The sequence below is a fragment of the Hyperolius riggenbachi genome, chromosome 4, assembly GCF_040937935.1.
Source record: "Hyperolius riggenbachi isolate aHypRig1 chromosome 4, aHypRig1.pri, whole genome shotgun sequence".
NCBI lineage: Eukaryota > Metazoa > Chordata > Amphibia > Anura > Hyperoliidae > Hyperolius > Hyperolius riggenbachi.
This window is the reverse complement of record NC_090649.1, coordinates 457,481,270-457,502,993: the sequence shown is the minus strand read 5'-3', so window position 1 is coordinate 457,502,993 and position 21,724 is coordinate 457,481,270. Positions and strand designations below refer to the sequence as shown.

The following is a 21,724-nucleotide window of genomic DNA, read 5'->3' as shown; positions in this document are numbered from 1 at the left end:
TATGGTTATATTGTTTTACATTAAAATAAGGTTGTAAATTTAAATAAACTCAGGCTGCATTGGCCTAAATTATCCAATGTCATCAGCAGTCCAGAGTGGTTATTGTAGAGATAAGTAGGGGGGGAGGTTGTAAAAAGGGTATAGGTATCAGGCCATTATTGGGTATGCACCTATCAAGAAATCAAGTAATGGTGGCCAGATCCCATCTGGCATTTAAGCCATGTGGAGTTCTAGTATTCAATTCGAATATCCACATGGCTTCTCTTCGCAGTAATCTTTTATATAGGTCACCTCCTGTGTCAGATGGCATAACTTTCTCGATACCACAAAACGAAAAGCTGGTCATGTCTCCCTTGTGGACTTCCCAAAAGTGTCTCGCCACATTGCTAATATTTGAAGTCTGCCACCCAGCACCCAGATAGTGTCCTTTCTCTCAAGGGCCGGATGGTGCACCCCACATACTGCAGGGAACATACCCTGCAAGTAATGAGGTACACAACATATCTAGTGCCGCAGCTTGATGGTGTGTACACACATCCAATTTTTTTTGGCCAATGATTGGTTAATTTTTCCACTTCCATGTAGTAGGACCAACAACAGATTTTAAAGAGAACCCGAGGTGGGTTTGAAGAATATTATCTGCATACAGAGGCTGGATCTGCCTATACAGCCCAGACTCTGTTGCTATCCCAAACCCCCCTAAGGTCCCCCTGCACTCTGCAATCCCTCATAAATCACAGCCACGCTGCTGACAAACAGCTTGTCAGAGCTGGCTGTGTTTATCTCTATAATGTCAGTCTGCTGCTCTCCCCGCCTCCTGCAGAACTCCGGTCCCCGCCTGCATCCCTTCCCTCCCTGCTGATTGGAGGGAAGGGACGGGGGCAGGGACTGGAGCTATGCAGGAGGCGGGGGAGCAGCCGAGACTGACACTACAGATGTAAACACAGCCTCACAGCACGGCTGTGATTTATGAGGGATTGCAGAGTGCAGGGGGACCTTAGTGGGGTTTGGGATAGCAACAGAGGCTGGGCTGTATAGGCAGATCCAGCCTCTGTATGCAGATAACATTCTTTAAACACACCTCGGGTTCTCTTTAAAGCAAATCTATAGTAGAATAAAAAAAAGTCATACTCACCTATGGAGAGGAAAGGTTCGGATTCCTTTAGAGCCCTCGGAAGGCTTGGTAACACTTGTGTCTCCAAGTACTCCAGAACACGGACAGCTCTGCACTCCCGCATACGCAGGATGGAGTCACCCGTGTTTGTGAGCACTCCGAGACATGAGTTCCCCAGAAGCCTTCTGAGGGGCCTGGAAGTCGTATTGGACTCATTTTCTTTTTGCTTTTTCATTTCGCTTCAGTATCACTTTAAAGAACTGTAGAGAAAATAACATAATGAATAAAATTTTTACAATATTCATCATTTGTAGATTATTTAGTCAGTGTTTGCTGATTGTAAAATCTTTCCTCTGCCTAATTAACATTGTGAAATGTATCACTGGTGGGGACATCTTTAGTTCTATATAAAAGGAAACAGGATGGCGTGGCACTTCTCCTTTAAGGGGTGCGTTACTTCCAGTCTTGGTGCGAGTACGGTGTGCCCAAGGTGGTCAATATATTAGCTGACAGGCTATACTTTCATATGCTTATAGACAATTGCTTATACAAGACGTGTGCTCCGCTCCACAATTAGGAAGGAAGAGGCTTGAACATTATGCATATAGAAACAGAAAGCGTGCATCTTCCGTCTTAAGCATGTAGATTTATTTGCCAGTGTTATACATCAACATTGTATTCTGTGCATGGCGTATTCCATAACTGCATTCAAAATCTGCATAGTATTGCGCATATATAGTACCTTGCGGCTCCTTGTGTGGGCCTGTCAGTGTAGGAGGTGGGAGTGAGGGACTGATGTGGGCCTAGCGACGGCCGTTTCGCGTCCTCCTGGACGCTTGGTCACGCCGTGTTCCACTGCAAGCCGGCGCCGCCTCGCCACTGCATACATACGGGAAGACCCGCCTCCACCGTGGCGTCACAGCGCCGGCTGTGATTGGGGCTCAAGTTTCCACCAATGGGGGAGCCGGAGGGGCTACACCATGCGAACGGTGCCCGGCGAGGACCAATACAAGCGGACAAACTGTCTCATAAACACACGTGCCGGTTGAAGAAAGGACATACAGCGTTGGCGCTCTCTACTGGTGATTTTTCATCCAGTGCATGAGCCCTCCGGCAGTGCGTGCGATTTACGCATGCGCTGGAGGGGAGCCGCATGAGACGCGTCATTAATGACGTGTGTTTATGCGACAGTTTGTCCGCTTGTATTGGTCCTCGCCGGGCACCGTTCGCATGGTGTAGCCCCTCCGGCTCCCCCATTGGTGGAAACTTGAGCCCCAATCACAGCCGGCGCTGTGACGCCACGGTGGAGGCGGGTCTTCCCGTATGTATGCAGTGGCGAGGCGGCGCCGGCTTGCAGTGGAACACGGCGTGACCAAGCGTCCAGGAGGACGCGAAACGGCCGTCGCTAGGCCCACATCAGTCCCTCACTCCCACCTCCTACACTGACAGGCCCACACAAGGAGCCGCAAGGTACTATATATGCGCAATACTATGCAGATTTTGAATGCAGTTATTGAATACGCCATGCACAGAATACAATGTTGATGTATAACACTGGCAAATAAATCTACATGCTTAAGACGGAAGATGCACGCTATCTGTTTCTATATGCAACATCTTTAGTTCTGCCAGGTGATCTGTATGGCATGTTCGTTACTGAGAGTTCTATGCACATTGGACGATATCACTTGCTTGGCAGTTGGAAAAAGCAATTATTTCCCACAATGCAACAAGGTTCACAGACAGTAGTGTTGGGTGAACAGTGTTCGCCACTGTTCGGGTTCTGCAGAACATCACCCTGTTCGGGTGATGTTCGAGTTCGGCCGAACACCTCATGGTGTTCGGCCTTTTTAGTTCGGGTTCGCCCGAACAGCTTAATGCTCAGCCGAACAGGGGCCCTGTTCGGCCGAATACTGCCCCCCTATGGGGTCGCAGGCATAAGGGGGGAGCATGCCCCGGCCGCGGGGGGGGGGAGGGGGGGCGGAAATTCCCCCCACCCCCTCCGCTAGCGCTCCCCCCTCTGCCCGCTTCCCCATAAAAAAGTTTGATGAAAGTACCGGTGGCTGGCCTGGCAGTAGAGTGAGTGAGGAGGAGGAGTCCGGAGAGTGACGCGTTGAGGCCGGGCAGCGGGCGGTTCAGCGGTAGTACCCTTGTGGTACTTCCGCCCTTTCTCTGACCTCACGTCCTCTGCATACGAGGGTACGCGTCACGCGTACCCTCGTATGCGTCATCACGTAGAGGACGTGAGGTCAGAGAAAGGGCGGAAGTACCACAAGGGTACAACGCTGAACCGCCCGCTGCCCGGCCTCAACGCGTCACTCTCCGGACTCCTCCTCCTCACTCACTCTACTGCCAGGCCAGCCACCGGTACTTTCATCAAACTTTTTTATGGGGAAGCGGGCAGAGGGGGGAGCGCTAGCGGAGGGGGTGGGGGGAATTTCCGACCCCCCCCCCCCGCGACCGGGGCATGCTCCCCCCTTATGCCTGCGACCCCATAGGGCCCCCAAAAGCGTGATGTTCGGGGAGTTCGGGGTTCGGGCCGAACATGCCGAACATCTGGCCCATGTTCGGCGAACGGACCCGAACCCGAACATCCAGGTGTTCGCCCAACACTAACAGACAGGAAACTGTCAGGACATTGGTCATGACATCACAATATCAGCCATACAGATCTATTCGAAAAAAGGTAAAGATTTCTCATAGAAGGGGGTATCAGCTGCTGTTGATTGGCATGAAGTTCAATCCTAGGTTGAAGTATAAAACACTATTCATTCACTTTAATAATTTAACTGTGTCTTATTCTAGCTGCATACTGGGAACATGGAGCTACAGAATGGACTGGTAAAAGGCCACGCCTACACCGTGACCAATGGTGTGCAGGTAATCAGCTGTCTTCATCTATTCATAGGTGTACCTGAACTTGTAATGACAAAATCACTGAATCAAAGGTAGCCTTCCTTACCAAAACAAAACAAACAAACACAGAACATTTATATCGCGCTTTTCTCCTGGCTGACTCAAAGCGCCAGAGCTGCAGCCACTAGGACGCGCTCTATAGGCAGTAGCAGTGTTAGGGAGACTTGCCTAAGGTCTCCTACTGAATAGGTGCTGGCTTACTGAACAGGCAGAGCCGAGGTTCGAACCCAGGTCTCCTGTGTCAGAGGCTGAGCCCTTAACCATTACACTATCCAACTCCCAATACCCCCCTCCACCTTGATTGTCCATGCAGGCATGAGCGCCTATGCAGCCGCAAGAGTGCAGATTCCAAGCTAAAAAAACAAGTGCAGTTTGTGCTTTTTGGCAGTCTTGAAAATTGATAGTTGCTGGCAAATTGTAATTGAAAGGTACATCTTTAACCCTTCAGCGGCCAATTTATTTAGAGGCTTTCAAGTGCTCCAGGCCAATTTATTTTAGCACATTTTTTTTATTTCTTATTTGTTACATCTCCCTACTTCTAATTAGTACTGCTGTAATGTGTATTTATGGCCACTTGTCACTAGGGGGCAGTGTGAGACAATAACAGTGGATTTCTGACTTCAGTTTCTATATTTTCTGTAGTAGAGGGAGATCAAAGCATTCCAAGAATTTACAGTACAACGAGTTCTGCCGACTGAGATCACAAGCAGTGCACTTATCTCCAACTAAATAACTGTTTTGAAGTTGCTAATGGGTTAATAAAATTAAATTTCAAAATCCTTTGTACACCACTGGTATGTTTATAATGTTGTTAAGGAAAAGAATGTGAACTTGTTGAAGGAAACCTGATGGAGGCAGCCATTTTTATTCCCTTTTAAAAAATACCTCTCAGATCCTTTTAAACTTCCTTAACGGTATCACGAAACCGCCTGGTCTGGTAGCCTGCAACTCAGTTTCCCGCTATTTATTGGGCGCCGTGGCCGCTTAAAGTTCTCCTGCTTACAAGTAACTCAATGGACCTCTATGGCAGTGCTAAAAGTCCCTGCTTCCGGGAGAGGTGACACAGATGGACACAGTGGAGATCGCCTGCCTTTGGTTAAAAACAACCCTGATGATTGGAAAGTTAAATTGTTTAGTTTTAAATCTAGGTTCTAGTTGACACTTGGCCATCATTTTACCTTTGTTGCGTGTTCGCTTATAATCATTGCATTCAGCTATTGCATTTCATCTGGCGATTCTCTTTACTGAGTAATGGTCTCAACTACCTCCAAACACTAATCCCTGACTATGTGTGGAACAATACAGGATTCTGAAAGGTTTAATCACGTATTCTGTTCCAACCGTACTTGACATAATTTCTGAACTTGAGGTCTTTGACTTTGACTCACCCAAACACCAAATTCAATATCCCCCATTGTGTCCTAGCTTTGGCCAAACAATCTGTATTTTATTTGATCTTGCTTCACAAACACCACTGACCCCGAAGTAACCTGAAAGTACTTCCGGGTCAACGTCATTACAGTAAAGATGCCGGCAGATACCGGGGACACGGCGGCAGAATGGGAGAGCTGACAAAGCGGAAAAGGCTGCGATCGGATCCAGGAGTAGGCGAGTTGTGCAGTAGTGCTTTTTTTCAGGAGTAGGTGAGTTGTGCGGTAGTGATTTTTTTTTTACTGGTCTTTTATACATCGCACAAGGGGGCGTGATCGGGGAGGATTTGCACATGCTCAGTAGTGACCTGAAAGCATACTTTTCATTGCCTGTATGCTCTACTGTATGCGACCATAATGGGGCATAGAGTTCCGTTGTGACATTTTTGGGACGTTGCGTTGTTAGTTTGCATTTTAACGTCGCATCAAAAACGCAACGTCCCACTGTGAAAGTAGCCAAAATCTGGAAATAATCATAACCCAGGGAGGTTAATCAAATCCCCTCTCAATTCAGGGGTACTTTAAAGTAAACCTGTATCTCAAAAAGTTCCATACTTGAATCAGTAGAGGGCAGTCTATGGAGCCTTAGCCGATCCTCTGCAAACCCTGCCCTGCTGGGACCTTCTTAATCTTTGCAGCCACGATCTCCTCCATGTATGACCACGGCAGCAATGTGCAGGCGCCAATGGGTTCATGCCTGTGCAGTAGCACGGAGCCACCCATGCACAAGGAACAGGGCCGTTTCTTGGGCAGTGCGGGCAGGGCGGCCACCCTGGGTGCAGACCGGCAAGTAGAAGAAGGGGGGTGCAGGCAGAAGGACATAACCGCTAGGGAACTGGTGATGCGCGGTGCAGCCAAATGGAAGAAGAAAGACGATTACCGGCGCAATCACCTTCCTTCGCTCCTCCTGGGCTGCCTACGTCAGACATTAAGTCATCATCACGTCACCACCGCGTGATGACACCTGATGTCCTGTAGCGGTACTGCAGGCTGTCAGTGCGTGGCGCCCATGGAGGAGTCGGCTTTCCGGGCTCTCTTCGCCTGTGTGTTCTCCTGGTACCTGCTTCCTCCTGGATGAGCGGCTGGTCACTAGTAAGTATGTAGATCTACTTGTGACCTGTGGCTATGTGACAGTCTCTACAGAGTAAGGGCTCGTGAGTCCACGAGGAAGAAGGGGGCGCAATTTTTACACCCTCGCCCTGGGTGCAATTTAGCCTAAAAACTGCCCTGAAAGTGCAGGGAACGATCCATGCTACTGCGCAGGTGCAAGCTGTAATTTGCAACTGCACAGTGCAGCCTGTAATACATGATCCCACCCCCATGTACTGACATACATGTGGCTGGCCTGCGTGGTACGGATGCCTCGGCGGCAATGGAGAAACACACTGTACACAGGAGAATGTGCGCCAGCACACGGGGACCCTGCAACACTCACACCACGGGCCTAAGTGGAAAACATTTTACATAAGCGGAGACCATCCATGGGCTATCGGGTCCATCACGCATCAGGAAATCTATTATAATGATGATCGGGCAGCCACATTGCAGCATCGATCTCTGCAAGATTTGAACATTGTGATCAAATCAGCCACATATCGATGCTGCAAATCGAGTAAATGATTGTTCACCTTTACTCTTCACTGAAGCTAACTGATCACATTGCCAGCTGCTAGACAAAGTATTAGGATTGTCTTGTAATTAAGTAATATCTGTGCAAACAAATTAAAAAAAATTCTCTTCTTCCCCTGGATAAAACAGAAGCTTTTATGTCTGGTAAATATCATGCAATTTCCTGTCGAATAGATACCGTAATTTCCCACCAGGTCCAATCTGTTTCCTGATCATTTTTCTGATCGTTTTTCGGATCACTTTTATACAAAATCCATCAGAAAAACGGTCAGAAATCAGATCGGACCTATCAGAAATGATCTATTTGACTATCTAACGGGAAATTGCATGGTGAGTACCAGGCGTTATGCATTGCTTACACAGTGTATTAAGCCGGGTACAGCATGCAATTTTACCATCAGTTAGATGATATGATGTTGTGATAATTTTGGTGCACAAAGGCAATCTTATCAACTACCGTATTTTTCGGACTTTAAGACCATAAGAGGCACCTAGGTGTAGAGGACAAAAACCAGGGGGAAAAAATACATACTAAACCTGGTGCATCCATGATGAAGGGGCATCTTGTGGATTATGCCCCCTTGTACCTCTTGTGTCTCCCTACTTCCTTCTCTGCCCTCCTTGTGTCCTTCTGTGTCCACCATGTGGCCACTTCTGTCCTCCTCTATGCCCCTTTGTGTCCCCCTGTGCCCTCCTCTGCATGAGCACAGTACAGGGAGTCCCCGACATTGCGGCAGGTTGGAGGTTTGTATTGGCAGCGTTCACAAGTCAGGAACTCTCTGCATTTGGACTATAAGACGCAGTGACTATTTTCTCCCCACTTTTGGGGGAGAAAAAGTGAGTCTTATAGTCCCAAAACTACAGTAGCTTCTGAGTAAAGTAGAACTTTCAGTATTAAAGGATACCAGAACCGTACGGTTCTGTTAACAATGATAGCTGCACTGTGTAGGGTACAAATAGCACATACCAGCCGCTCCTCCTGCCCCCCTCCATCTGCAGCCGTTCTTAGTTTATACATGCCGGTGTCCGGCGACTTGACTGAACTTTGACCTGGACATACTGCTCCCTGTGTGCGCAGTATGTCCTTCCCTCTTCACTTCTGGCCGGCGGATAGTGCGAGGCTCACAAGCATGCTGACCCCTCCGTGCTGCATGTGCGCTCCACTAAAGCAAGCGTCACATGCTAATCATGCCTTTAACCCTTCCAGTAACTTGGGAATCATTTATATCTGTTTTGCTTATTCGTTTTTTGCTGTGTTTAATGCTTTAGCCCAGGCATGGGCAAACTTGGCCCTCCAGCTGTTAAGGAGCTACAAGTCCCACAATGCATTGCAGGAGTCTTACAGCCACAGTCATGACTCATAAAGCCAAATGCATTGTGGGACTTGTAGTTCCCTAACAGCTGGAGGGCCAAGTTTGCCCATGCCTGCTTTAGCCTATAGATGAGATTTGTGTTTTAAACCACTTGAAACAATACTATTATGAAAGACTAACCTGTTAGGGTAAAGTCTCTACCACAGGGCTGTGGTTTAGCAGTTTACAAAAGTGCTTTTATGCCCCTCCCCCTGGACCTCAGATGCATTGAGCAAGTTTTAATTTCTTTCACCACAAAGTTTTTTTCTTAATTTATTTGAGAGCCCGAAACAGACCTGTTTACCAGTCTGAGCAGTGAAATCCCCTCTTGTTCTGTCTGGCCAGGCAGAGATCCCACAGAGGTTTTGGTAAAACAATCTGCATGTTTGCTCACGAACAATAATGAATTAAAAGAAATGAAAGCTCACGAACAATAATGAATTAAAAGAAATGAAAGCTGAAACGGTTTCAGGGTAAATACAGATCTGGGCGTGGAGTGTTGTGCAAACCTCGGAAAGTCAAACGCAATATGAAAAGTAAACATGATAGATGAAAAGGGTGCAAAAACAATACATCCAGGTCACTGACTGTAATTAATAATAACTTTCTATTCCTTCATAAACTGTACCTGTTATTATAGCATTATTATGTTTTTCATTTACAATTACACGACAGAGTACACAGAGCTAATGACTTCTCTGCCCTGGAGGAGTTTAAGCTCTGATGTTCCCCATCACAGTTACACACACACACACACACACACACACACACACACACACACACACACACACACACACACACACACACACACACACACACACACACACACACACACACACACACACACACACACACTATGCACACACACACACACACACTATATACACACACACACACACACTATGCACACACACACACACTATGCACACACACACACACACGCTATATACACACCCACACACTATATATATATATATATATATATATATATATATATATATATATATATATATATATATATATATATATATATATATATATATATATACACGCGCGCACACACTATATACACACGCACACACTATACACTAAGGCCCCTTTTTCATGTAATCAGTTGCTTTCAGTTGTAGCTGAAAGACAACTTATTTTCAAAGTATCGGTAATGCCGCCCACCGCTAGGTGAAAACTGGGGGCCCGTTTCCACTAGGAGCAGTGCGATGTGGCTTCATAGCCGCATCGCACCGCGGGTGTCCTGAAACACATGCACGGCAATGGAAGAGTTTCCACTGCGTGCATGTTGTGCGGAGTGGTGCGGAGCGATCCGAGAATCTGCAGCATGCTGCATCCACCCGCAGCCGCGTCCCATCTCCTCAATTCACTTCCGCATCGGGAAATGTGGAAGTGATGCAATGCAGCTCGGTAGCTGCATTCGCATCACTTAGCAGTGGAAACGGGCCCTTAGTGTACCAGGATAACTGCTACTGCCACCTTGTTGCCCACAGCCTGTCCCTTGCTTTCCTGGTGCCCTAGGCCAAGGTCTTTGTGGCCTTGCCTGAAATCCGGCCATGTATACACTATACACATACCCACGCTACATACACACACACTATACACTAACTCTATACACACACACACACTAAATATATACACTAACTACACACACATACAAAAAAAATACACTATGCACACACACATACTATACACACACACACACACCACACACACATACACTATACACTAACTCTATACACACACCATACACTATAGGCACACACAAACATACATTATACACTAACTATACACACACACACGCACTAACTACACATACACACACTATAACACTAACTATACCCACACTACACACACACAGTATTTATGGGTTTTTAATTGCAATTTGTAGTAGGTTGTTACACGCTCCAGATTCTGTGCTCCCTGTTACCTCCAACATCTGTAATCTCTCTAGTTTTTGCTGCTTCCACCTTTACTATATTCTCCTTCCTGTCCCCAGAGGTCACTCGTGACACCATATTCCTGATACACACTCTCACTTTCTTTCAAATAAATTTTTATTCAAGTTTTATAACATAAAACAAACAACAAGACAGTAAAACAGAGCATCGACATCTCAATAGTGACCATAATGTGGCAGAATCATGAAAACTTGCAACTATGTAAAAAGGAGTAAGAAGTGACCAGTCATATCTTGCAGTATTGATCAGGTTAAGAGTGATCTTGCTTAGGCAGTCTTTTCAAGAGAAGCTAAGGGATATGTAGTCCAGAGGCCTGGGGACGGCAGATCTTAAAAAAGCTACTCCAGTGTGAATTCCCTGATTTTATGAAATTTGCAAGCATATGTGAGATGCATAATATAATACACTGCGAGAGCAGATGCCCAAAGAGAAGAAAAGAAAAGGAGTAGAGGGGGGGGGAGGGGGGGCGCCTTGCACACTCTCACTTTCTTTCACCCGTAATACTGCATCATCTTACTAACTAGTGTTCCACTAACTAGACTTTCAGCTCTAGAATCCATTGTGCATGTGGCAACTAGACTGATGAATTCTTCTCACTACTCCTCATGTGCTCTCTGTAGATCCCTACACTGGTTCCTCCACCAATCCTCATCTGCTGTTGCTCTCTGTAGATCTCTACACTGGCTCCTCCCATCACTCCTCATCTGCTGCTCTTCTCTGTATATCCCTACACTGGTTTCTCCACCACTTCTCATCTGCTGCTCCTTTCTGTAGATCTCTGCTCTGGCTCCTCCCACCACTCCTCATCTGCTGCTCCTCTCAGTAGATCTCTGCACTGGCTCCACCCAACACTCCTCATCTGCTGCTCCTCTCTGTAGATCTCTGCACTGGCTCCTCCCACCACTCTTCATCTGCTGCTCCTCTCTGTAGATCTCTACACTGGCTCCTCCCATCACTCCTCATCTTCTGCTCTTCTCTGTATATCCCTACACTGGTTTCTCCACCACTTCTCATCTGCTGCTCCTTTCTGTAGATCTCTGCTCTGGCTCCTCCCACCACTCCTCATCTGCTGCTCCTCTCAGTAGATCTCTGCACTGGCTCCACCCAACACTCCTCATCTGCTGCTCCTCTCTGTAGATCTCTGCACTGGCTCCTCCCACCACTCTTCATCTGCTGCTCCTCTCTGTAGATCTCTACACTGGCTCCTCCCATCACTCCTCATCTTCTGCTCTTCTCTGTATATCCCTACACTGGTTTCTCCACCACTTCTCATCTGCTGCTCCTTTCTGTAGATCTCTGCTCTGGCTCCTCCCACCACTCCTCATCTGCTGCTCCTCTCAGTAGATCTCTGCTCTGGCTCCTCCCACCACTCCTCATCTGCTGCTCCTCTCAGTAGATCTCTGCACTGGCTCCACCCAACACTCCTCATCTGCTGCTCCTCTCTGTAGATCTCTACACTGGCTCCTCCCATCACTCTTCATCTTCTGCTCTTCTCTGTATATCCCTACACTGGTTTCTCCACCACTTCTCATCTGCTGCTCCTTTCTGTAGATCTCTGCACTGGCTCCTCCCACCACTCCTCATCTGCTGCTCCTCTCTGTAGACCTCTATACTGGCCCCTCCCACAACTCCTCATCTGCTGCTCCTCTCTGTAGATCTCTACACTAGTTCCTCCACCACTTCTCATCTGCTGCTCCACTCAGTATATCTCTACACTAGTTCCTCCCACCACTCCTCATCTAGTGCTCTTCTCTGTAGATCCCTACACTGTTTCCTCCTACCACTCCTCTTTGTAGATCTCTGCACTGGCTCTTCCCAACACTCTTCATCTGCTGCTCCTCTTAGGAAATCTCTGCACTGGCTCCTCCCATCACTCCTCATCTGCTGCTCTTCTCTGTATATTTATTTATTGTATTTATAAAGCGCCAACATATTACGCAGCGCTGGACATTAATTTAGGTTACAGACAATATTTAGGGGTGACATACAGCAATATGACAATACAGGAATACAAGAAAACCAGATCACACACCATAGTATGAGTACCAGGTAATGCTTAGTCACTGGAGGGGAGCATGGGGATTAGGCAAGTTAGGTTCACACAGATGCATAGCATGGGTTCACAGTAATGGGGGTGCATGATTAGGTAGGACACAAAAGGAGGAGGACCCTGCCCAAAGGCTTACAATCTAGAGGGAGACGTAGGGACACGAACGGTAGGGGACCAGAGTTCAGCTGTGGGTTTAGAGCACTTGTGAGGGGTAGTAGGCCAGAGTGAAAAGGTGAGTTTTGAGGGCCTTCTTGAAGAAGATGTTGACGGAGGTATTGAAGGAGGTGTTGAAGTATATCCCTACACTGGTTTCTCCACCACTTCTCATTTACTGCTCCTTTCTGTAGATCTCTGCACTGGCTCCTCCCACCACTCCTCATCTGCTGCTCCTCTCAGTAGATCTCTGCACTGGCTCTTCCCAACACTCTTCATCTGCTGCTCCCCTCTGTAGATCTCTCCTCTGGCTCCTCCCTCTAATCGTCATCTGCTACTTTTCTCTGTAGATCTCTACACTAGGTACTTTCAACACTTCTCATCTGCTGCTCCTCTCTGTAAATCTGTATGCTGGTTCCTACCATTACTCCTAAGCAAAGCATAAGCACAGATGTCAGGCAACTGGCATCTGTTCATTAGAGAATAAATATAGCAGCCTCTGTGGTACTTTCACATCAGGTTCCCAATCATTTCTTAAAACATTTTATATACAAAGTTTACTTTCTCAGATAGGTGTGGTGAGCCCAGGACCACGTATAGTTTTTAGGGAAAAAACAGCTAACATCACAATTACCCACAATGCACAAAATGCTTCCTATATAGTTATAAAATGAAAAAAAAAATAAGCATCTTACAAGGGCAATTGAAGCAGAAATTGATTCTTCAGTCATTCAGTAACAGTGACATGATTGACTCTGCATGTCACATTGTAAGCACTCCACTATGTTATGTAAGCTCCTCCGGGGACACCAGCTCACCGACTGATAATAAACTCGCCTGTCTCAGAACTCGCAGCACAAAGCGCCAGTGTTCCGATAGGTGTGTTTCTAATCAGCGCTGCATTGTTTTGCGTCCTGCCCTCAGAGTGTGCGGGCAAACTAATAAAAGGAAATTACATTGAGAAGGATATCTACCTCCAGCATCTTCTTCATACCTCAAAAAAAGAAAACTAAAAAGAAAGAAAATTAGCTCACTGCACACTCAACATCAGAAAGAATTCATGTTCATCTAAATACTTGTCTATAAATACTGTGTGCTTACTGCCATCTCCTGGGCAAATTAGATAATGCACTTCAAAATGTACAACCCAGGCAGGGGAAAAGGGAATCAATTCTCCTTTATAAATTGAAATGATTTTAGGAAACATAATCTCAGGTGAATAACCCATGAGAGAGAACTATTTTACCCTTACTGCCAAGGGCCATTTTCACCTGTCAGCGCTCCTCCCTTTCGTTTGGCCATAACTTTATCACTGCTAATCACACCTAAATGATGTATATCTTTTCACCACAAATTAGGCTTTTTGTGGGCAGGTAGAGTGCAGTAAATGTACCTGCATTATGGCATAAATGTGTTTACTGGCGGCACTGGTAAGCCACCAGATGGCTTCTGTTTTTTTTTCTGCACGGATGCCATGATGTGCTATGTCTATTGTTTGTCATTTTTATTAAAACATTTATTTTTCTTTATTTTGAAAAATAAAGAATCGTTAAGTCCCTAGGGCAACTATTGAAGTTTTTTTTGTTGTTTTTTTTTAACTGTCACTTTTTTTTTTGTGTGATTTGTCTTCTTAAAACAGAAGGTAATAGGGATAATTCAGCTTTAAAGAGGAACTGTAACATCAAAATGTCCCCTGGGGGGTACTCACCTCGGGTGGGGGAAGCCTCAGGATCCTAATGAGGCTTCCCACACCGTCCTCTGTCCCTCGGGGGTCTCGCTGCAGCCCTCCGTACAGCGGCGAGGTAAATATTTACCTTCCCGGCTCCTGCGCAGGCGCTCTGGTGGCTGTCGGCTCCGAAGTAGGCAGAAATACCCGATTCGTCGTCGGGTCTGCTCTACTCCGCAGGCGCAAGTCTCCGGCGCCTGCGCAGTAGAGCGGACCCGATGGAGATCGGGTATTTCCGTCTAGTTCCGAGCCGAAAGCAGCCACAGCGCCCTCGCTGGAGCCTGCAAAGGTAAATATTTAACTGACAGTCGGGTCTGTCGCCGGCTGTTCGGAGGGCTGCAGCGAGACCCCCGTGGGACAGAGGACGGCGTGGGAAGCCTCATTAGGATCCCGAGGCTTCCCCCACCCGAGGTGAGTACCCCCCAGGGGATCTTTTTGATGTTACAGAGTCTCTTTAAGGCCTTATTCACACCTAAAATCAAAAACGCAATTGCAAGCGTTTTTGTGCGCTTTTTATGGGCGATTTTGAAAATCGCCTGCAATTAAAAAAAGTGTAAAAAACGCCCTAGATGTGAACGAGCCCTTAGTGAACATCTGTGGTTACCCACAATGCACCGATACTGAATAAACAAATTATCTTTGTATGCCCCAGAAAGCCAGGCTAGCATCCAGAACCGCTGGTGTATAGCACACCTATAGCTTTACATTTTACACAGCTACATCAAGTCCTCCTCAGTCCTCAGTACCAAAAGTTTGAAACAGGCTGTCTACATGTGGGGATGGTATGGCTCTGTAAAATGTATAAGCTATAGGCTTGCTATACACCAGCGGTTCTGGATGCTAGCCTGGCTTACAGGTGCATGAAGAGATAATATGCATATTCAGTAGAGGTGCATTGTGGGTAACCACAGATGTTCACTTAGAGCTGAATTATTGCAAGTTTCCTTCTGTTTTCAGAAGGCAAATCACACTAAGCATTGCTTTTTTAGTAGGAGGGCTTTTCAGTCTCTTTTAGTACCCTATACTCTCCTAGTGGTTTGGGTCACCCCGAGCTGCTTGGTTACTTTTTTTTTTAACTAGTATTTTGTTACTTTGGGATAGGAAATCTTTGGAAGGGGTTAAAAACGATAGTACATTTTTTTAATGTATTTTAATTGTAATTTTACTTTTTTTTTGCCACAAGAAGGTGCTACAAACACTATCCTGGGTTACCATGAAGTGTTTGATTTTTTTTTTTTTTACTTTACTTTTTACTTTCCCTATTATGAATGAACATTGCTTCTGATTGGCATGATGTTCATTCATATACAGGGACTTTGACTGGCTCAGGGAACACATGTTCCTCTTCACCAATCTCTGAAGTGCAAGTCTCGCCATGAACGAGTGGTGCACGCGCGTACAACCGCCGATGTTTGACAGGACTTACCTGACTGATAGCGCTACCAAGTTTCAAACTGGACACGTATGAACGTCCAGTTTGAGATAATAGGTTATACTTTAATAACAAAAAGATCTGTGCAGTATTAGTAGATATAAGTAGCCAAATTCGCTTTATACACTGCGAGCCAGAGCCTCATAGAGGAAAGCCCAGCAGAGACTCTACTTCCTTCGTCAGCTGAGGAAGTTTGGCATGGCCCCAGAGATCTTGACCAGCTTCTACTCTGCCACCATTGAATCGATCCTCTGCTCCTCCATACTGGTCTGGTACACAGGCGCCACCGCCAGCGACAGGCTCACACTTCAGAGGGTCATCAGGGCAGCGGAGAGGGTCATTGGAAGACCTCTTCCCCCACTTGACCTCCTACACAAGAGAAGGCTGGGATCGAGGGCGCTGAGGATCGCAAACGACCCTGCTCACCCGGGTCACCACTACTTCTGTCAGCTCCCACTAGGACGGAGGCTTCGGGCCATCTCCACAAGGACTGCCAGACACAGTAACTCTTTCTTTCCCTCGGCCGTCAGCCTACTAAATTCCCTACACATACTCCCATCAGCGCACAATAACTAAGAACAAGCCATTCCATGACTTTGAACTGTTACGGGACTGTTGCTCTGGCACGGAATGCAAATGTTAGTGCAACATAATGTGAATGTAATTGCTTGCCCTCTGTATATAAGTTGAGTGTAACTTCTGTAATTTTTCTGTTCTGCTGTTCTATGCTACCTATCGTTGTCTCTTGAGCTATATGTACTGTGCCAAATCCAATTCCGGGCATGACCCAGTCATGCTTGGCGAAATAAAGAATTCCTGATTCCTCATGCGTATTAACATTTAGCAATGAGAGTATATTGTTAATACAGAACGATGGGATATATAAAAATATACAAAGAGTTAGATGTTTATAGTTTGATCAAAGCAATGTATAACTATCTTAAAAAAACACCTTAAATACTTTGAAAGAGTTGATCTACTTCCTGAAAACACAGTCTCTCCTCATGGGATGGATCACGCCTATTCTGTGTTCTGCATGGGCGGGGCAGAAAGCAAGAGGCTGTCCTGTTCAAACATGGGTTCTTACAGAACAAGTCTTACTATATGAATCCAATAAATAATAATATTAGGAAGTACCGTAGTAAGGGTACATAACCAGCACTTTCCAAATTTATTTTGTGATCAATAAATTGCATCATATGATTTGGGCAAATCAGCTTTCAGATATTATTTATGAATGGCTATAACACCTCCTACATGCAGCCTTTTTTGTGAGCAGAAATTGTAGTTAAAAAGTATCCATTTTATTCTATAGCCATAATCACTGTAGGAAAAACTAAGTCTGTGGTTGATTGGTGATCATCTGGAGCAATACAATACACAATTGAGACGTATGGGATTGTAGTTCCTGACACACCCCTTCTTCAGACTCTGCTCTGTGATATTTTACAGGAGAAAAGGAGGAGATTGGAGCAGACAGATCTGCAGCTGCCTCTCACAAACCTATCAGTAGTGCTGCAAGCAGATGCATTGTACACTCCTTCTGCTGTATTAAATAGTATTTTACGGATGCGAAAAGTGATATTTTTGATAACATACTGACTTCTTCTCATCTGGTCAACGTAACACAATATCATTACAAATGAAAAAAAAGGAAATATTACTATTTTCAAATCAGTCAAAAGGCATTGCCAGCCATCATAACTCCTGCCTGATCACATGACAGCATAGTGATGTCATTCTTAAAGGGCCACCATCGCAAAAAAATAGTTACATTTAAAGTACATATTTATAAGAAGTACATTTCTCCGAGAGTAAAATGCACCTTAAATTACTTTCCTCCTATATTTCTGTCACTTTCAGTAGGAAGTAAAAATATATGACAGATTTGACAGGTTTTAGACTAATCCATTTTCTCACAGGAATTCTCAGTATTACCTTTATGCTTTAGAAATGTACTTTAGGGTGGAGTCTCCATCAGGAACCTGGCCAGCCTCTTTACGCACATCCACACTATTATGGCAGTTAGACTGAGCAACTACCATTCAGTAAGTGCTTTTAAAAATAAAAAATAAAACCCTCATGAAGACATGGTCTAGTCCAAAATCTGTCAGATCTGTCAGATTTTCAATTCCTACTGTAAGCAGCAGCGAGATAGGAAAAACGTCATTTGTAGTGCATATTATTGTTTAACAAATGCACATTTTATACATATGCATACACATGCATTTTAAATTTAACAATAGTTATGCGTTAGTGGTCCTTTAAGACCTGGGCCCTGACATCAACTTGATCACATGACAGCCTAATGCTATCACTCTTTAGCCTTGGCCCCTCCCATTATGCTGGTCAAATGACAGCTTAGCATTGTCATTCTTAAAGTGGGACTTACCTAGGGCTTCTGCGAGCCCTCTGCAGCTGACCTGTGCCCACGCCATGTCTGAATGATCCTGCATTCCCCCGCCACGACTCACTTTTCTTCACATAGTGGAAGTCAACTTCTAAGTCAACGTCCACTGCACCCTAGCCATGCAAATCCTTGTAGGCGTTCTCATGGCCAGGAGCGTCCTACGCAGGCACAGTACGTGAAAATACTCCCAGCGACGGGAGCGTGAACGAGGATGGGGCCGCGCAGGCGCAGTAGACACTACCTGCAAGAAGTGAAAGTGAGACACGGCGGGGGAACGGAGGATCGTTTGGTAACTTTGTGGGCACAGGTCGGCTGCAGGGGGCTGGCACAAGCCCAGGTAAGTGAAACTCTTATTTTTTTTAGGATTCTTCAGTTCCGCTTTAAGTCCTGGCTCCTCCCATCATCCTAATAAAATAGCGTTGTGTTAGAGAATGTATCTGACATCACTGTAACCTAAACGGGGTACTTATTACCTTTAGAAAGTAGAGCTTTGTGTATATATAAGATGTATGGCACAATGTTATATTATTAGACTTTTCTTCAGCAAGAATCTCTTGCAATTAGAGTTGCTGCCCGGGTATAGCGGAACAACGCAGAATGATTATCATTGCACAGTTATATAGAGCTTTTTCATTTTCCACTTTACAGAGAACATTACATCAGATAGATCCCTCAGTGCCCCTCCTAAAACCGCCACCTTCTGACATCGCAATATTGGAAAGAATGTGCTTAAAGTCTTTTTCAAAAGATCAGATGCTTTTTAGTTCCATGAGCGATACAATACAATGCATTCAGCACATTCCTTGTGAAATGGGAATATTCTCTTTAATAGTTACTTCTCTCTATCCTCCGTTATTGTGAACACGACCCTGAAATAACCGCCTGTGTCCTGTAGATTGAATATAAGAATGGAACAGAAGATATTGTTCAGCTGTGGAATCCTTGGGGGCAGGGAGAATGGAACGGACGCTGGAGTGATAGGTGAGACCAATATAAATATGACATTATTTGATTTTGTACAAACCGCCAGCCGAAGTGCGAATGTCTAGGCGGAGTTGGAATGTGGAAAGAATGAGTTTTGAGCCTGGGGAAGGTGCGTGAAAAGCAGGAAGGAGTGAGATAGCAGAGAAAAGGGAAAGTGGTGGGGAGAGAGGCAGCAGAGAGAGAGAGACCAAAAAGGAGCAAGATAACAGAGGAAGGGTAAAGTGGTGGGGAGAGAGGAGGCAGAGAGACAGAGAGATAGAGCAAAAAGTGAGATAGCAGAGGAAGAGTAAAGTGGTGGGGAGATGTGGCAGAGTGAGAGAGAGACCAAGAAGGAGTGAGAAAGCACAGGAAGGATGAATTGGTGGGGAGAGAGGAAGCAGAGAGAGAGCAAGAAGGAGCGAGATAACAGAGGAAGGGTAAAGTGGTTGGGAGAGGTGGCAGAAAGAGAGACCAAGAAGGAGTGAGAAGCACAGGAAGGGTAACGTGGTGGGGGGAGAAGTGGCAGAGAGAGACTGCAAGGAGGAGTGAGATAGAAGAGCAAGGGTAAAGTGGTGGGGAGAGAGGAGGCAGAGAGAGAGAGAGATAACAGAGGAAGGATAAAGTAGAGGGAAGAGAGGCAGCCGAGAGAGAGAGAAAGAAGAAGTGAGATAGCTAAGGAGGGGTGAAGACGTGGTGGGGAGAGAGGCGGCAGAGAGAGAGAGCGCACAAGGAGTGAGATAGCACAGGAAGGGTGAAGTGGTGGGGAGAGGTGGCAGATAGAGAGAATGTAAAGTGTCAGAGTTTGTGTGTGTAAAGAGTGTGTGTGTGTGTGTGTGTGTGTGTGTGTGTGTGTGTGTGTGTGTGTGTGTGTGTGTGTGTGTGTGTGTGTGTGTGTGTGTGTGTGTGTGTGTGTGTGTGTGTGTGTGTGTGTGTGTGTGTGTGTGTGTGTGTGTGTGTGTGTGTGTGTGTGTGTGTGTGTGTGTGTGTGTGTGTGTGTGTGCGCGTGTGCGTGTAGTGGCAGAGAGAGAGAGACAAAGGGCTTGATTCACTAAGACAAATAGCATGTCTTATCAAAGTTAGCACGCCTTATCAAAGTTAACACACCTTATCAGAGTAGCATAGCGAACTTATGCCTGCTAATCGGCAATGACGAGAGCTCCACTCGTCCTGCCCTGAGCCAATGCGGGTTTGTAGCGCTCACTATGCTACTCTGATAAGGCTTGTTAACTTTGATAAGACGTGTTATCTCTGATAAGGCATGTTAACTCGGATAAGGCATGTTAACTCGGATAAGGAGTGTTATCTCTGATAAAGCATGTTAACTCAGATAAGGCATGCTATTTGCTTTAGTGAATCAAGCCCAAAGAGAGAGAGAGAGAGAGAATGTTAAGTGTCAGAGAGTGTGTAAAGTGTTAGAGATAAAGAGAGTGTGTATGTAAAGTGGCAGAGAGAGAGAAAGAGAGAGAGAGAATAAGTACACTGACAGAGAGGTAGAGCAAAGTGTGGAGCAGTGTCAGCAGAAAGCCAGTTATAGAGAGTAAAGTGGTTGAGAGAGAGAATGTAAAGTGTCAGTGTGTGTGTGTGTGTGTGCGTGCGTGTGCGTAAAGTGGCGGAGAGAGAGAGTGTGTGTTTGTAAGAGAGGGGAGAGAGAGAGAAAGAAAGCGTCAGAGTGTGTAAAGTGTCATAGTGAAAGTGTGTGTATGCAAAGTGGCAGAGATAGAAAGTGTAAAGTGTCAGAGAGAAAGAGAGGGTGTATGTAAAGTGGCAGAGAGAGAGTGTGTGTGTGTAAAGTGGCAGACAAAGTGTAAAGAGACATTCAAATCATCTACCAATATAAGGTTACACTAATAGCATAAAGAAATACTTTCGTGCCAGTTTTGTGACAGTTTAACTGAAATCTATTGCTGCCCCATTAGCGGAGATGATGGTCTACAATCCGTGTGCAATTAGATGACTGTCTGTAGTGATAATTGATATTCTTGATGTGGAAATAATGAGGCAGCTGTTTTTCTCTCCCAGGGCTGTTCACTGTAAAAATAAAATAGATGTCTAGAGGATGACAAACTGCAGGAATGGTCCATGAAGTGTGCTGCAGTGCAGCATAATGCTGGTCAACTTGGGACCGAATTGGGGGAAATCTTGAGCAGAATGGAAGTGTCAGTCTGCTGTAATGACTGCATCATTCATCTATTCCTTTATATGAGTCAGATTTCAAAGCTGTTCTCTGTAAACCAAAGATGTTGCCTGGGGATTATAAACTTTTACCTCCTGTTGTTCAGTGCAGAAGATTACTCATGCAAGAACACACACCAAACAGTGTACTGTTGCCATACTCGTGCTTATCAGAAATATTTTCTATTCTCTTGCAGGGCGACGCAGTGGGACAGAGTCCGGCCAGAATTGAAGAAAAAGCTGAATGTTCAAAGGAATGATGGAGAATTCTGGTGAGCTTAAATCTTTTTGTTTGTTTTAACTTCTCTTACTTTGCGATATATTGATTATTTTTCCCTTCTGCTTTTATCTTTGGGTGAAGTTCCTCTTTAAAGTGAACTAGAGACGAAGCACCCTCATGTATTTTA

The 21,724-nt window shown here is 45.6% G+C and overlaps 1 protein-coding gene across 14 annotated transcripts in view; it reads left to right on the top strand.

Moving 5' to 3' along the window:
- Positions 1 to 21,724, top strand: part of LOC137504402 (calpain-13-like) — a 232,546-nt gene that overhangs the window by 115,886 nt on the left and 94,936 nt on the right. For all 14 annotated transcript variants that reach the window (XM_068232775.1, XM_068232776.1, XM_068232777.1 and 11 more), the window contains 3 exons: positions 3,920 to 3,994; positions 19,078 to 19,163; positions 21,515 to 21,589. In XM_068232775.1, the coding sequence (XP_068088876.1) occupies positions 3,920 to 3,994; positions 19,078 to 19,163; positions 21,515 to 21,589 (236 nt within the window). The remainder of the gene's footprint in view (positions 1 to 3,919; positions 3,995 to 19,077; positions 19,164 to 21,514; positions 21,590 to 21,724) is intronic.